Source organism: Heterodontus francisci, chromosome 4 (genome assembly GCF_036365525.1).
Source record: "Heterodontus francisci isolate sHetFra1 chromosome 4, sHetFra1.hap1, whole genome shotgun sequence".
NCBI lineage: Eukaryota > Metazoa > Chordata > Chondrichthyes > Heterodontiformes > Heterodontidae > Heterodontus > Heterodontus francisci.
This window is the reverse complement of record NC_090374.1, coordinates 51,052,206-51,069,432: the sequence shown is the minus strand read 5'-3', so window position 1 is coordinate 51,069,432 and position 17,227 is coordinate 51,052,206. Positions and strand designations below refer to the sequence as shown.

The 17,227-nt window shown below is 45.9% G+C and overlaps 1 protein-coding gene across 1 annotated transcript in view; it reads left to right on the top strand.

The window, feature by feature from the left end:
• Nucleotides 1-17,227, top strand: part of LOC137368791 (ankyrin repeat and death domain-containing protein 1A-like) — a 90,574-nt gene that overhangs the window by 56,532 nt on the left and 16,815 nt on the right. Inside the window, exon 12 of the mRNA XM_068028996.1 lies at nt 779-874. Within this exon, the coding sequence (XP_067885097.1) occupies nt 779-874 (96 nt within the window). The remainder of the gene's footprint in view (nt 1-778; nt 875-17,227) is intronic.

The following is a 17,227-nucleotide window of genomic DNA, read 5'->3' as shown; positions in this document are numbered from 1 at the left end:
TGGTTTGCTTTTACTGATGCAAGGAACAATTTGACATGAGTGGAAAAATAACGAGAATACAAAATGTTGTTTAAAGTTCAGGTGGATCATGTATTTTGGATGGATGTACTTTATGGAATGTGTCAGCATAAAGCATGTAGCACATGCCATCCTGATCACCTCACTGAGTGAGATTGCTAGTTAGCTGTAATTTATGCTGAATTGCTGCTATGGTTAGCCGTCATTCATATCAAAGGGATTGCCCCAAACTCAAGCCACAAAGAACCTCAGAGGCAGCAGTGGAGAGCTGTGTCCCATCAATCCAGGTTCAATTCAACCTCAGATCTGAAAGGACAATATATGAATCCACCATGATACCCAGACATTTACATCTTGTATTATTAATGAAAGATTTTTAAATGCATACAAACTAACAGGGAGATATGTATAGATTACATACACTTGTGTTTTTATATGCATATTTTATATCACACATTTACCCATGTTATATATCAGGCTATTTTTACATTTAACTCTGTGGAAGATGTGACCATGTTACTTTTAGAAATGATAAATTAGATTCCCCCAGTACTGAGAAGAGATATTTATAATTATAGTAGTTATCACTTTCATATTTAAGTGACAAGAGTATTTGAGATGGTTATTTACTACTAATTTGAGCAGAAATGTAGCAAATATATTTGTGCTGATGCTAAATATAATAATGTTAATAATCTGGAGTCCAGGAAGTACAATATACTGAAATAAATATTACATCTTCCAATTTCTTGTTCTGCAGCAAGGTAAAACTCCACTGGGAGTGGCAGCAAGAGTCAACCACATCATTATTGTGGATATGATCATCAAAGCAGAAAGATATTATGCATGGAAAGAGGTGGGTCACCTTGGAGCTATTGTGTTTAGAGTAACATTCACTAGAAACAAAGCTCAAGATAATCTTTGTATTTTTCCACTTTTGTTTCCTTAATATTTAATTATGGTGATTTCTCTAAGATGGATGTAATATTTTTCCTTCAGATGTGTTACGTTACTCCTGTTATCCTGCTGGTGGAAGACAAACCTGCACCCATAGCTGTTCTTGGGGTGGGCATGGGGTAAAATCTGTCTGCTTTCCCTCTGACCCCCCCCCCCCTTAGCACCAATTATACCCAACTGGACATATCAGAACATCCTCTATCACCTCAGTGCACTCAGAGGTTGGCACAGGAATGACACCCCACCAACTTATCACTTTTCTCTGTGGTAAGGTGCTTAACCAGCATATTGAATCTAGGTCCCAAGGCTTTGAAGTGGTGCATCAAAATGCTGCGCCATTGCATCTCATTGAGGAGGTCACATGGCTACACCCTCTCTTAATAAGAAAATGCCCTTCTTTCAATAAAAACTAGAGAATAAAGCCATAGAGTTCTCTTCTGGAGTTTGCTCACAAAGGTTTAAAACGGGCCTCCCTAGTGGTTCAGTACTTAATCCAATAAGTATTAAGCTATGAAAATCAAAAAGATACCAGGTTTAATCATTGATCTGTAACCTCAGCTGGGCTGGCAGTACTGGTAATAATAATCAATGCTGAATATTTCAAGCAATAACTGTGCAGAAATGCTACATTTTTAATTGTTTTATAGTTTATCCACTAATTTTATTTTCTTTCCTCCTGCATTGACTCCTAACTGGAGTACAATTCCACGGGCAGAAAGTCAATATTTATTCAAGTGTGATTCTTGATGGTGTTAGTGGGCTATTTCATTGGCGGCATCATTGTCACTGAATAATGATCAGGAGCAATGCTGCTCGATCTCCCCTCCTGCACTCCCCCATCACCCCCCATCATCCCCAGCACCACCCTTCAGCAACAAAGTGAAATGTAGCACCAGTACTGCCAGCCCAGCTGAGATTACAGATCAATGGTTCAACCTGGTATCTTCTTGGTTTTTATAGCTTAATACTTATTGGATTAAGTACTGATCCACTAGGGGGGCCTGTTTTAAATTTTTATGAGCAAACTCCGGAAGAGAACTCTATGACTTTATTCTCTAGTTTTTATTGAAAGACATAATCATTTCTGCAATATATTAAAAAAAACTTAGAAGTACTTTTTGTACTTTTCCCATGAGGTGGTTGGCCTCTGGTTGAAACCAGTATTTTAGCTGCATGTTCTGAGTACTGAAATAAACAGCACCTTTGCCAGATTCAGTCCCACCATGCTGTACTTAAAAATAAATACCATAGGTAGTCCTTTCAGACAAGTGCACTAGAATAAGGCTGTAATAATAACAACATTTTGTATTTATATAGCACCTTTAAAGTAGTAAAATGTCCCAAGGCATTTAATAAGGCTTTACTCATTTAATATTTAAAATATTGAGATTTTATTTTTAATATTGATTAAACCATTGGGCTGTCATTAGAATATAAGCCTTGAATCGGCTATTGGCAGGGCAACTGATTAATGGTGACTGAATAAGTCAAATTTTTATTCTATCGGATTCCTATCAATTTTTGGGGAAACACCTTATACAAACTGGTACAAAAGGGCGGCGCAGTGGTTAGCATCGCAGCCTCACAGCTCCAGCGACCTGGGTTCAATTCTGGGTACTGTCTGTGCAGAGTTTGCAAGTTCTCCCTGTGACCGTGTGGGCTTGCGCCAGGTGCTCCAGTTTCCTCCCACAGCCAAAGACTTGCAGGTAAATTGGCCATTATAAAATTTGCATTTGGTGATATGCAAATGAGTTTGAGTGGAAACTCTGGTGGGGGGGGGGGGAACTTCTATAGGTAGGTGGTAGGGGAATTGAGGGAAAGTGGGGATGTGGTAGGAATATGGGATTACTCCAGGATTAGTATAAATGGGTGGGTGATGGTCGGCACAGACTTGGTGGGCCGAAGGGCCTGTTTCAGTGCTGTATCTCTGAATAAATAAACCCATCCATTTTCCCAAGAAAATCATAATAAGTGGCCTTTATTGGCTACAATGTGAGAGTACTATTTATCAGTTTGTCATAGTTGGCTAAATGTAACTCAGACAAGGCCGGTTGATCTGGTTTAGCTGAAATTTTTTTTTGGCTTATAGGTTGTGTGTTTCTCAGTAACTGCATTTGGTGCATCAACACAATTATCTCGAGAAGGTAGACCTGCCCGAAAGATCGCATCTACATTGTTTCAGTGCAATGTGGTAGAGTTTCCTATTTAGGCACAATTGGCAATTCTGGGTCTGGCACAAATTGCACTCATTTTGAAAAGTCCCCCCCCACCTCCCCTCAAACTCATTTGCATATCACCAAATGCAAAATCTGCCATGAATCAGTGCAATTGGACAGCATTTTAAAGTTTAACTTTAAGAAAAAAACTTTAAAATATTCCTTGACATATTTAGGAGTGGTAGCTTAATGATTTATAGCTGAAAGTGGGTTTATCAGAAAAAATAAGCATTTTAAACCGTTATCCAGCCACCGCATGTGAGTAACCTGATTTTAAATTACTGAAAAGAGCTGTTTTTGCTGTTAGCTGTGGCTCAGTGAATAACACACTGCCTTTGAGTCAGAAGGCTGTGGGTTCAAGTCTCTCTCCAAAAACTGAATTCAAAAATCTAGTCTGGCACTCCAGCACATTACTGATGGAGTGTTCTCTTTTGAATGAGATGTGAAACTGTGGCCCCATCTACTCTCTCAGTAGGATATAAAAGATCCCAAGGCACTATTTGGAAGAAGAGTAAGGAAGTTATCCCTGGTGCCCTGGCCAGTATTTATCTCTCAATCAACAACACAAAAACAGATTGTCTGGTCGTTATCACCTTGCTATTTGTAGGAGCTTGCTGTATGCGGTTGGCGGCCGTGTTTCCTACATTATAACAGTGAATACACTTCAAAAGTACTTCATTGGTTGTAAAGCTCTTTGGATGTCCTGAGGTCATGAAAGGTGCTACATAAATGCAAGTCTTTTATTTAAAAAAAAATACAGAACTATCTTCTAGTTAGCTTGGAGTGCAGTAAGTTCCTTAGCAAATAAAAAAAACCTTTTAAAAACATACCTTGTACTGAAAAGTTCTCATTTAATTTTTAGAGCCTCCTCAAAGGCCTGCCAATGAGTGCAATTCGTGGAAACCCCAATGGTATGTGGCCAGTTTTGTGGGTGGGGCCGACTTTTAGCAAGATGTTTTAAAACTAGTGCAAAAGATCACAGAAACATGATTTACACTGAATGCATTTCGCACTTAAAATTCCATGATCTTTTGTGTCGGTTATACTGATATTGGGGAGACTGGCGCTGAAACAACTAGCACAATCGAGCAGAAACTGTAGGCCATGTTGTTTATGAAATAAAACACAGTGTTTCTCGCACTTCAGTCTGAATGAGCAAACTCCTCTTGGATGTCACTGTCAAGACATTTCCATCCGAATGCCTTAACTTCAACCTCAGAAAAACAATAAATGTACAATACATTTCAACAAGTTCTCTCTGCTCATTAATATTATTTCCACCTGACCTAAGCTACTAATAAGAACAAAGAACAAAGAACAGTACAGCACAGGAACAGGCCATTCGACCCTCCAAGCCTGCGCCGATCTTGAGGCCTACCTAAACTAACACCTTCTGCACTTCCGGGGACCGTATCCCTCTATTCCCTTCCTATTCATATATTTGTCAAGATGTCTCTTAAACGTCACTATTGTATCTGCTTCCACCACCTCCCCTGGCAGCAAGTTCCAGGCACTCACCACCCTCTGTGTAAAAAACTTGCCTCGCACATCCCTTCTAAACTTTGCCCCTTGCACCTTAAACCTATGTCCCCTAGTAACTGACTCTTCCACACTGGGAAAAAGCTTCTGACTATCCACTCTGTCCATGCCGCTCATAACTTTGTAAACCTCTATCATGTCGCCCCTCCACCTCCGTCGTTCCAGTGAAAACAATCCGAGTTTTTCCAACCTCTCCTCATAGCTAATGCCCTCCAGACCAGGCAACATCCTGGTAAACCTCTTCTGTACCCATCCAAAGCCTCCACGTCCTTCTGGTAATGTGGCGACCAGAATTGCACGCAATATTCTAAGTGTGGCCTAACTAAGGTTCTGTACAGCTGCAACATGACTTGCCAATTTTTATACTCTATGCCCCGACCGATGAAGGCAAGCATGCCGTATGCCTTCTTGACTACCTTATCCACTTTCAGTGACCTGTGGACCTGTACGTCCAGATCTCTCTGCCTCTCAATACTCCTAAGGGTTATGCCATTTACTGTATACCTCCCACCTGCATTAGAACTTCCAAAATGCATTACCTCACATTTGTCCGGATTAAACTCCATCTGCCAATTCTCCGCCCAAGTCTCCAACCGATCTATATCCTGCTGTATCCTCTGACAATCCTCATCATTATCCGCAACTCCACCAACCTTTGTGTCGTCTGCAAACTTACTAATCAGACCAGCTACATTTTCCTCCAAATCATTTATATATACTACAAACAGCAAAGGTCCCAGCACTGATCCCTGCGGAACACCACTAGTCACATCCCTCCATTCAGAAAAACACCCATCCACTGTTACCCTCTGTCTTCTGTGACTGAGCCAGTTCTGTATCCATCTTGCCAGCTCACCTCTGATCCCGTGTGACTTCACCTTTTGCACCAGTCTGCCATGCGGGACCTTGTGAAAGGCTTTACTAAAGTCCATATAGACAACATCCACTGCCCTTCCCTCATCAATCATCTTCATCACTTCCTCAAAAAACTCAATCAAATTAGTAAGACACGACCTCCCCTTCACAAAACCATGCTGTCTCTCGCTAATAAGTTTGTTTGTTTCCAAATGGGAGTAAATCCTGTCCCGAAGAATCCTCTCCAATAATTTCCCTACCACTGATGTAAGGCTCACCGGCCTATAATTTCCTGGATTATCCTTACCACCCTTCTTAAACAAAGGAACAACATTGGCTATTCTCCAGTCCTCTGGGACCTCACCTGTAGCCAATGAGGATGCAAAGATTTCTGTCAAGGCCCCAGCAATTTCTTCCCTTGCCTCCCTCAGTATTCTAGTAATCAGTAATAGATTTGAATACTTTGTGCAGATCTTCTTTCATACACTTAGTAAGAGTTGTAGATTTGTCAAAGACTTATTAATAGTTTTCTGCATATGCAACCAACACTAAACAGTGGATGAGGTACCTGCTCAACTCAGTTGAAAGCCTCATGCATAAATGCTAATGTTCCTGGTGGGAAGTAGACTGAGAGCATTTAAATGTGTGTTATGTGCATAGCATTAAATCTACTACGCGATGTGTTCCAACCTTGGATTACCTCGCCAAGGTCAAAGCCGTCCTACTGTTTCTGCAGGAGTGTGGAATACCACACCTCAGCACCTACAGGCAGTGGTCGCGAGGGTGGTCCCACGGGCCATCGATCTGGTTGGGGGGTAATGATTGCCGTTCCTCCGGCCTGGGTATTCTGCTGCGGGGAAGTAACTTCGCCATCTCCGAAGTTAAGGAGGTGGTGGGCGGTCGCCTCCTCGTAGCAGACGTAATGTACAACAACGCTCCGCTCCGGTTGATCAACGTGTACGCCCCGGTACAACACAGCGAGCGGCTGACCATCTTCCAGCAGCTCCTACTGCTGCTGGCGATGTCCAGGCCGGTCATCCTAGGCGGTGACTGCAACTGCATCATTGATGCGGCTGGACGATCCGGCAGTGACGACAGCAAACTGGACGCTACGTCCAGATTCCTAATAGAAACAGTTAAAGATGCCAAACTGCACGACGTCTTCAGCAAACCTGCAGACGGAGCGCAGCGCAGATACACATGGTCAAGATCGGACGGGTCTGCCCGTTCCAGGATTGACTTCCTGTTTGTGTCCCGTGCTGTCACGGTCGGATCCACCGACGTCAAGCTGGTGTTCTTCTCCGACCACTGCCTCTTACTGGCCGACTGTCACTTACAGGATGACCAGCAGGTTGGCAGAGGGACGTGGAAACTCAATGCTACACTGCTAACCCCAGAGAACGTTGAGGAACTCAAAGGGATTACAAAGGTTGGAGGACCGTGGAACTCCTCTTCGAGTCTCCAGTTCACTGGTGGGAAGCAATCAAGGAGAACATCAAGAGGTTCTTCATCCACAAAAGTGTTCAGAGGGCGAGAGAGAGACAGAGGGAAATGTCCCGACTCCAGAAAAGTCTGCTCCGGTTGCAGTCAATGGGGGTCGAGGTCAAGGAGGACCTCCAAGAGGTGAAGAGCCAGCAGGCCTCACTCTTTGCCACGGAGGCCTCCAAGATCATCTTCCGGTCCAGAGTCCGCTCCATCGAGCAGGATGAGACGTGCTCGCATTACTTCTTCCAAAAGGTACACAGAGAGAGCTCTGTGATCAGCAGCCTGAAGGAAGAAGATGGCTCGGTAACGTCTTCGCAGTCTGACATACTAAGGATCAGCAAATCCTTTGATGCTGGGCTGTATGACGCAAAGCCCACAGACAGCAGAGCCTCCCAATCCTTCCTGTCATCTATCACAGAGGTCTTAGATGACAGCAGGAGGGAGAGACTGGACAAGCCGCTAACTCTGGACGAGCTGACAAAGACCGTCGAGTCCTTCGAGACGAGTAAAACTCCCGGAAGCGATGGCTTACCGGTTGAGTTGTACTCGGCCCTGTGGGACTGGGTTGGCCCGGACCTGCTGGAAGTATACAAGAGTATGCTCCTGGCCGGCAGCATGTCAGAATCCATGAGGAAAGGCATGATCACCCTCATTTACAAGCAGATGGGGGAGAGGGCAGAAATCAGAAATTGGCGGCCCATCTCACTGCTTAATGTTGACTACAAGATTCTGTCCAAAGTCATAGCCAGTCGAGTCAAGTCTGCTCTGGAGTCGGTGATTCACCCTGATCAGACCTGCACTGTACCCGGCAGGAAGATCTCTGATAGTCTCGCGCTACTCAGGGATACGATCGCCTATGTACGGGACAGGAGGGTGGACATCTGCCTCATCAGCCTGGACCAGGAGAAGGCTTTTGACAGGATATCGCACACCTACATGGTGGACGTGCTTTCCAAAATGGGGTTTGGGGAGGGAATCTGCAATTGGATCAAACTGCCCTACTCAAACATCAGTAGTGCAGTCTCAATCAATGGGTGTGAATCGGAAAGTTTCCCGATCCAATCTGGAGTCAGACAGGGCTGTCCTCTCTCCCCGGTCTTGTTTGTTTGCTGTATTGAACCCTTTGCTGAGTCTATTAGGAAGGATGCGAGCATCAGAGGGGTGACAATCCCAGGCAGCGGAGGCACTCAGGTTAAAACCTCCCTGTACATGAATGACGTTACCGTCTTCTGCTCGGAACCGCTGTCTGTGCGCAGACTGATGAGCATCTGTGACCAGTTCGAACTGGCCTCGGGAGCCAAAGTTAACCACGGCAAGAGCGAGGCCATGTTCTTTGGGAACTGGGCTGACCGATCCTTTGTCCCCTTCACCGTCAGGTCAGACTACCTGAAGGTGCTAGGGATATGGTTCGGAAGGGCCGGGGCGTGCACAAAAACCTGGGAGGAGCGAGTAGCCAAGGTACAACAAAAGTTGAGCATGTGGCGGCAGCGATCTCTCCTCATTGTGGGTAAGAACCTGGTCATCAGGTGCGAGGTGCTCACGTTGTTGCTGTACGTGGCGCAGGTCTGGCCCATACCCCATTCCTGTGCTGTGGCGGTCACCCGAGCCATTTTCCGCTTCATCTGGGGATCTAAAATGGACCGGGTCCAGAGGGACACGATGTTCAAACCTCTGGATAACGGCGGGAAAAACGTACCCAACATGGCCCTCATCCTGATGACCACCTTCGTGTGCGGCTGCATCAAGCTGTGTGTAGACCTCCAGTACGCAAACTCCAAGTGTCACTACGTGCTGAGGTTCTATCTGTCCCCGGTGTTGCGAAGGATGGACCTGGTCACATGGCCGCAGAACGCTCCATGCAGTTGGACTGTGCCGTACCACCTATCCTTCGTGGAGCAGTTTCTGTGGGAAAACACCTTTGACCACCGATCCATCAGGCAGTGGTCTGCACAGAATGCCCTCAAGGCCCTACGGGAAAAGGAGACTGTGGATCCTTTCGGATGGTTCCCCGAGCAGACCGTCAAAGTCATTTGGCGGAATGCCTCATCACCAGAACTTTCAAACAAGCACCAAGATGTAGCTTGGCTGGTGGTGATAAGGGCCCTCCCCGTCAGATCCTTACTGCACGCCCGAAGTCTCGCCCCCTCCGCGCAATGCCCCCGCAGTGGCTGTGGTGGGGAAGAGACGGTTGCCCACCTCCTCCTGGAATGTGTCTTTGCAAAGCAGGTGTGGAAAGAGATGCAGTGGTTTTTGTCGAGGTTCATCCCAAGCAGCTCTGTAACACAGGAGTCTGTGCTCTACGGGCTGTTCCCAGGGACGCACACCGAGACAAACATCAACTGCTGCTGGAGGACTATCAATTCGGTGAAAGACGCCCTTTGGTCTGCCCGAAACTTGCTGGTCTTCCAGCGCAAAGAGTTGTCCACGACCGAATGTTACAGACTGGCACATTCCAAGGTCCAGGACTACGTGCTGAGGGACGCACAAAAGCTTGGGGCAGCCGCAGCAAAGGCTCAATGGGGAAAGACCACTGTGTAAGGTCCCCCCACCAAGCTGAACTGAGGGGCTGGATCATGGGAAACCCCTCGAACTGTATCGGAAAAAATTTAATTTGCTGTAAAATGTAAAAATGTTAATGGCATGACAAATGAAATGGAAGGGTTGTGAGGCAACTCATGATTGTATTGACGGAAACTGATCTCCCTTGCAATGTTTGTATTTTTTGGTGCTGTTTGAAACTGTTTGGCAATGTAATTTTTACAGATTTTTATGAATAAAGTATATTTTGGAAATAAAAATTTTTTTTAAATGGGTGTTAATATATCTGGATCTGAAACTTAAGGCTATCACACGTACCGCACGCTGTCTGCCCGAAACTGGCTCCAGGTTAAAGCCAACCCATTACTTCTGAACTTTCAACACACCATTAACATATTGTTTGCCTTTTCTCCGTGACCTTTTGGTCAGCTATGTGGCCTGGTCCAATCTGCACCTTCTCCTTTGTTATCTCTTGCCCCACCCCCACCTCACTTGTTTATAATCTGTGACTTTTCTAATATTTGTCAGTTCCGAAGAAGGGTCACTGACCCGAAACGTTAACTCTGCTTCTCTTTCCACAGATGCTGCCAGACCTGCTGAGTGATTCCAGCATTTCTTGTTTTTGTTTCAGATTTCCAGCATCCGCAGTATTTTGCTTTTACTTCTGAACTTGCAGTGTAAATATTAATCCTTGCATGCAATTTTAATGTTGTGGTGGATCAAATACAACTGGGATTTGGCAACAAGGTGCATTTCTTATCAACTATAAATAAATGTGTATTCATGAAGTTGAATGATCTGTCAACTAACACTGCAGTATTTATTTACAAAAAGGGTGGCACAGTGGTTAGCACCGCAGCCTCACAGCTCCAGTAACCCGGGTTCAATTCTGGGTACTGCCTGTGTGGAGTTTGCAAGTTCTCCCTGTGACCGTATGGGTTTTCACCAAGTGCTCCGGTTTCCTCCCACAGCCAAAGACTTACAGGTTGATAGGTAAATTGGCCATTATAAATTGCCCCTAGTATAAGTAGGTGGTAGGGGAATTGAGGGAAGGTAGGAATATGGAATTAATGTAGGATTAGTATAAATGGGTGGTTGATGGTCGGCACAGACTCGAAGGGCCTGTTTCAGTGCTGTATCTCTAAGTAAATAAGATTTTTTAAAAATTCATTCATGGGATGTGGGCGTCGCTGGCCAGGCCAGCATTTATTGCCCATTCCTAATTGCCCCTGAGAAGGTGGTGGTGAGCTGCCTTCTTGAACCGCTGTAGTCCATTTATTTAATTTATTATTTTTTTTTATTTAGAGATACAGCACTGAAAAGGCCCTTTGGCCCACCGAGTCTGTGCCAGCCAACAACCACCCATTTATACTAACCCTACAGTAATCCCATATTCCCTATCACCTCCCTATACTAGGGGCAATTTACAACAGCCAATTTACCTATCACCTGCAAGTCTTTTGGATGTGGGAGGAAACCGGAGCACCCGGCAAAAACCCACGCAGACACAGGGAGAACTTGCAAACTCCGCACAGGCAGTACCCAGAATCAAACCCGGGTCCCTGGAGCTGTGAAGCTGCCGTGCTAACCGCCTCGCCACTGTGCCGCCCATATGGGCTAGGTACACCCACAGTGCTGTTAGGAAGGGAGTTCCAGGATTTTGACCTAGCGACAGTGAAGGAACGGCGATATAGTTCCAAGTCAGGATGGTGTGTGACTTCGAGGGGAAATTGCAGGTGATGGTGTTACCATGCATTTGCTGCCCTTGTCCTTCCAGTTGGTAGAAGTCACGGGTTTGGAAGGTGCTGTCTAAGGAGCCTTGGTGCATTGCTGCAGTGCATCTTGTAGATGGTACACACTGCTGCCACTGTGGGTCAGTGGTGGAGGGAGTGAATGTTGGTAGATGGGGGTTGCCAATCAAGCGGGCCGCTTTGTCCTGGATGGTGTCGAGCTTCTTGAGTGTTGTTGGAGCTGCACCCATCCAGGCAAGTGGAGAGTATTCCATCACACTCCTGACTTTGCCTTGTAGATGGCGGACAGGCTTTCGGTAGTCAGGAGGTGAGTTATTCGCCGCAGGATTCCTAGCCTCTGACCTGCTCTTGTAGCCATGGTATTTATATGGCTACTCCAGTTCAGTTTCTGGTCAATGGTAGCCCCTAGGATGTTGATAGTGGGGGATTCAGTGATGGTAATGCCGTTGAATGTCAAGGGGAGATGTTTAGATTCTCTCTTGTTGGAGATGGTCATTGCCTGGTACTTGTGTGGCGTGAATGTTACTTGCTATTTATCAGCCCAAGCCTGCATATTGTCCAGGTCTTGCTGCATTTCTACACGGACTGCTTCAGTATCTGAGGAGTCACAAATGGTGCTGAACATTGTGCAATCATCAGCGAACATCCCCACTTCTGACCTTATGATTGAAGGAAGGTCATTGATGAAGCAGCTGAAGATGGTTGGGCCTAGGACACTACCCTGAGGAACTCCTACAGTGATGTCCTGGAGCTCAGATGATTGACCTCCAACAACCACAACTATCTTCCTTTGCGCTAGGTATGACTCCAGCCAGCAGAGGGTTTTTCCCCTGATTCCCGTTAGTTTTGCTAGGGCTCCTTGATGCCATACTCGGTCAAATGATGCCTTGATGTCAAGGGCAGTCACTCTCACCTCACCTCTTGAGTTCAGCTCTTTTGTCCATGTTTGAACCAAGGCTGTAATGAGTTCAGGAGCTGGTGGAACCCAAATTGAGCGTCACTGAGCAGGTTATTGCTAAGCAAGTGCCGCTTGATGGCACTGTTGATGACACCTTCCATCACTTTACTGATGATTGAGAGTAGGCTGTTGGGGCGGTAATTGGCTGGATTGGACTTGTCCTGCTTTTTGTGTACAGCACATACCTGGGCAATTTTCCACATTGCAGGGTAGATGCCAGTGTTGTAGCTGTACTGGAACAGCTTGGCTAGAGGCGCGGAAAGTTCTGGAGCACGGGTCTTCAGTACTATTGCCGGAATATTGTCAGGGCCCATAGCCTTTGCAGTATCTAGTGCCTTCAGTCGTTTCTTGATATCATGGGAGTGAATCGAATTGGCTGAAGTCTGGCATCTGTGATGCTGGGGACTTCAGGAGGAGGCCGAGATTGATCATCAACTTGGCACTTCTGGCTGAAGGTTGTTGCAAATGCTTCAGCCTTATCTTTCACACTGATTGCTGGGCTCCCCCATCATTGAGGATGGGGATATTTGTGGAGCCACCTCCTCCAGTTAGTTGTTTAATTGTCCACAACCATTCACGGCTGGATGTGGCAAGACTGCAGAGCTTAGATCTGATCCCTTGGTTATGGGATCGCTTAGATCTATCGCATGCTGCTTACGCAGTTTGGCATGCAGTTCGTCCTGTGTTGTAGCTTCACCAGGTTGACACCTCATTTTTAGGTATGCCTAGTGCTGCTCCTGGCATGCCCTCCTGCACTCTTCATTGAACTAGGGTTGGTCTTCTGGCTTGATGGTAATGGTAGAGTGGGGGATATGCCGGGCCACAAGGTTACAGATTGTGGTTGAGTACAATTCTGCTGCTGCTGATGGCCCACAGCGCCTCATGGATGCCCAGTTTTGCATTGCTATATCTGTTCGAAATCTATCCCATTTAGCACGGTGGTAGTGCCACACAACACGATGGAGGGTATCCTCAATGTGAAGGCAGGACTTCGTCTCCACAAGGACTGTGCGGTGGTCACTCCTACCAATACTGTCATGGACAGATGCGTCTGCGGCAGGCAGATTGGTGAGGACGAGGTCAAGTATGCTTTCTCCTCTTGTTGGTTCCCTCACCACCTGCTGCATACCCAGTCTAGCAGATATGTCCTTTCGGACTCGTTCAGTAGTGGTGCTACCGAACCACTCTTGGTGATGGACATTGAAGTCCCCCACCCAAAGTACGTTTTGTGCCCTCACCACCCTCACTGCTTCCTCCAAGTGGTGTTCAACATGGAGGAGTACTGACTCATCAGCTGAGGGAGGTGATGGTAATCAGCAGGAAGTTTCCTTGTCCATGTTTGATCTGATGCCGTGAGAGTTCATGGGGTCCAGAGTCGACATTGAGGACTCCCAGGGCAACTCCCTCCCTATTGTATGCCATTGTGCCACCACCTCTGCTGGGTCTGTCCTGCCGGTGGGACAGGACATACCCGGGGATGGTGATGGCAGTGTCTCGGACATTGTCAGGTATGATTCCGTGAGTATGACTTTGTCAGGCTGTTGCTTGACTGGTCTGTGGGACAGCTCTCCCAACTTTGGCATAAGCCCCCAGATGTTAGTAAGGAGGACTTTGCAGGGTTGACAGGGCTGGGTTTGCCGTTGTCTTTTCCGGTGCGTAGGTCGATGCCGGGTGGTCCCTCCGGTTTCATTCATTTTCATTGACTTTGTAGCAGTTAGATACAACTGAGTGGTTTGCTAGGCCATTTCAGAGGGCATGTAAGAGTCAACCACATTACTGTGGGTCTGGAGTCACATGTAGGCCAGACTCTGTAAGGACAGCAGATTTCCTTCCTTAAAAGACATTAGTGCACCAAATGGGTTTTTACAACAATTGACAATGGTTTCATGGCCATCATTAGACTAGCTTTTTAATTCCAGATTTATTAATTGAATTCGAATTCCACCTTCTGCTGTGGTGGGATTTGTACCCATGTCCCCAGCGCAGTACCCTGGGTCTCTGGGTTACTAGTCCAGTGACAATATCACTACGCCACCGCCTCCCCTGATGAGGTGAAGATGAGGTTGAGTGATGTGGCGAGGAAGATGGAAAAGAACATTTGTCGATGATATAGCCTTGCTTGACCCCAATTTGCACTCAGATTGGGTCAGTGGCAGATCCATTGGCAAGACCCTGCTGAAGTAGATCTAATCTAGAGGATGAGCAGGAAACTATTTAACCTATGTCGCCTTCAGTCCAGAACCAATGACATCCAACCTCTGTCATAAGCTTCAGTACGCTGACGACGCTTGCATCTGCGCACACTCAGAGGCCGAATTTCAACCCTCTTCGATGCATTCACGGAGGCGTTTGAAAGAATGGACCTTAAGCTAAACATCCAGAAGACAAAGGTCCTCTACCAGCCTGCTCCCGCAGTGCAGCACTGCCTGCGACTATCAAGATCCACACCAAACCACTGGACAATGTGGATCACTTCTCATACCTTGGGAGCCTCCTCTCAGCAAGGGCAGACTTTGACGATTAAACTCAGCATCGCCTTCAGTGTGCCAGCGCAGCCTTCGGCCATATGAGGAAAAGAGTGTTTGACGACAAAGACCTCAAACTTGGCACAGAGCTCCTGGCCTACAGGGCCGCAGTGTTACTTACCCTCCTGTATGCGTTGGAAACATGGACACGTACAGTAGATATCTCAAAGCCCAGGAGATATATCACCAGCAGTGCCTCCGCAAGATCCTGCAAATTCAGTGGCAGGACAAGCTCTCCAATATCTGTGTCTTCTCTTAGGCCAACAACCCCAGTATCGAGACACTAGTCATGGCTCGTCAGTTACGTAGGGCATGCCACATTGTCCACATGCCTGACACAAGACTCCCAAAACAAGCTTTCTACTCCGAGCTCCGTCATAGCAAGAGGTTACCAGGAGGGCAAAGGTAACGCTACAAGGATGTCCTTGAAGCCTCTCCTGACAAAATGTGACATCTCCACTGATATCTTGCCCGAGACCACTGAAAATAGAGACGAAGCATCCGCATGTTTGGATAATTAAGTGTTATAATGGATTCAGAGTGGAGCTGATAGAACATTAAACCACATAGGGCTAGCCTTATTAGAACATAGCTTTTTAAAAAATATTCAGAGGTGGAGGGGCAAGTCATTTAGTCATTACTAAACAACAATATGTAATAATATAGCATCTTTAATGTAATAAAATGTTCCAAGGCACTTCATAGTAGCATTATCAAAATTTGACACCGAACCATGTAAGGAGATATCAAGATAGATGACCAAATGCTTGGCCAAAAAGGTAGGTTTTAAGGAGTGCCTTAGAGAGAAGAGAGAGAGGTGGAAAGGTTTAGGGAAGGAATTCCAGAGCTTATGGCCTAGACAGCTAATGACAAGCCAACAATGGTTAAGTGATGAAAAGCATGGATACACCAAGAGGCTGGAATTGGAGAAGTGCAGATATCTCAGAGGGTTGTAGGACAGGCGAAGGTTACAGAGAAGGGAGGGTTGAGGCCAAGGATGGATTTAAAAACAAAGATGAAAATTTTAACATTGAGACATTGCCAGACCTGGAGCGAATGTAGGCCAGCGAGCACAGGGGTGATGAGTGAACAGGATGTGATGAGAGTTTGGATATGGGTAGCAGAATTTTGGATGAGTTCAAGTTAATGAAGGGTGGAACTCACAATCTATATCAATGATTTCCAAAAATTTCCAAATTTGCTGATGACACTAAACTAGGTGGGAATGTAAGTTGTGAAGAACATGCAAGGAGGCTTCAAGCAGACTTGGACAGACTAAGTGAATGGGCAAGAACATGGCAGATGGAACATATTGTGAAGTTATCCACTTTGGTAGAAAAAACAGAAAGACAGAATATTTTTTAAATGGTGAGAGGTTGGGAAGTGTTGGTGTCCAAAGGGACCTGGGTGTCCTTGTTCATGAGTCACTAAAAGCTAGCATGCAGGTGCAACAATCAATAAGGAAGGCAAATGGTATGTTGCCCTTCATCGCAAAGGGATTTGAGTACAGAAGTAAAGATGTCCTGGTGCAATTGTACAGAGCCTTGGTTAGACTGCACCCTGAGTATTGTGTACAGGTTTGGTCTCCTTATCTAAGGAAGAATATACTTGCCATCGAGGGAGTGCAATGGAGATTCACCAGACTAATCCCTGGGCTGGTGGGATTGTCTTATGAGGAGAGATTGTTTCAAAGAATGAGAGGTGATCTCATTGAAACTTAGAAAATTCTTACAGGGCATGACAGGGTGGATGTTGATAGGATGTTTCCCCTAGCTGGTGAGACTAGAACCAGGGGACATAGTCTCAGAATAAGGGGCAGGCTATTTAAGACTTGAGATAAGGAGGAATTTCCTCACTCACAGAGTGGTGAATCTTTGGAATTCTCTGCCCCAGAGGGCTGTGACGCTCAATCATTGAGCATGTTGAGCATTGGATATGGATATGCATTGAGCATATGGATGAAAATGGAATAGTGTAGGTCAGATGGTCGGCGCAACATCGAGGGCCGAAGGGCCTGTACTGCGCTGTAATGTTCTAATTCTAATTCTAATAAAAAAATGTTCAAGACAGAAATTGATAGATTTCAGGAGACTAATGACATCAAGGGATGTGGGGTTAATGCAGGAAAGTAGATGTGAGGTAGATGATCAACCATGATCTAATTGATTGGCGGAACAGGCGTGATGGGTTGAATGGCCTAATCCTGCTCCTATGTTCCTATGGAAGATGGGAAACCGGCCAAGAGAGCAATGGAATGATTAAGTCTAGAGGTAATAAAGGCAAGGATGAGGGTTTCAGCTGCAGATGAGCTGAGGCAAGGGAAAAGTCCTTAACTTTAAGTAGGTTAAAAGGAATAAAAGGGTGATGATGTTATTTGGGAAGTAG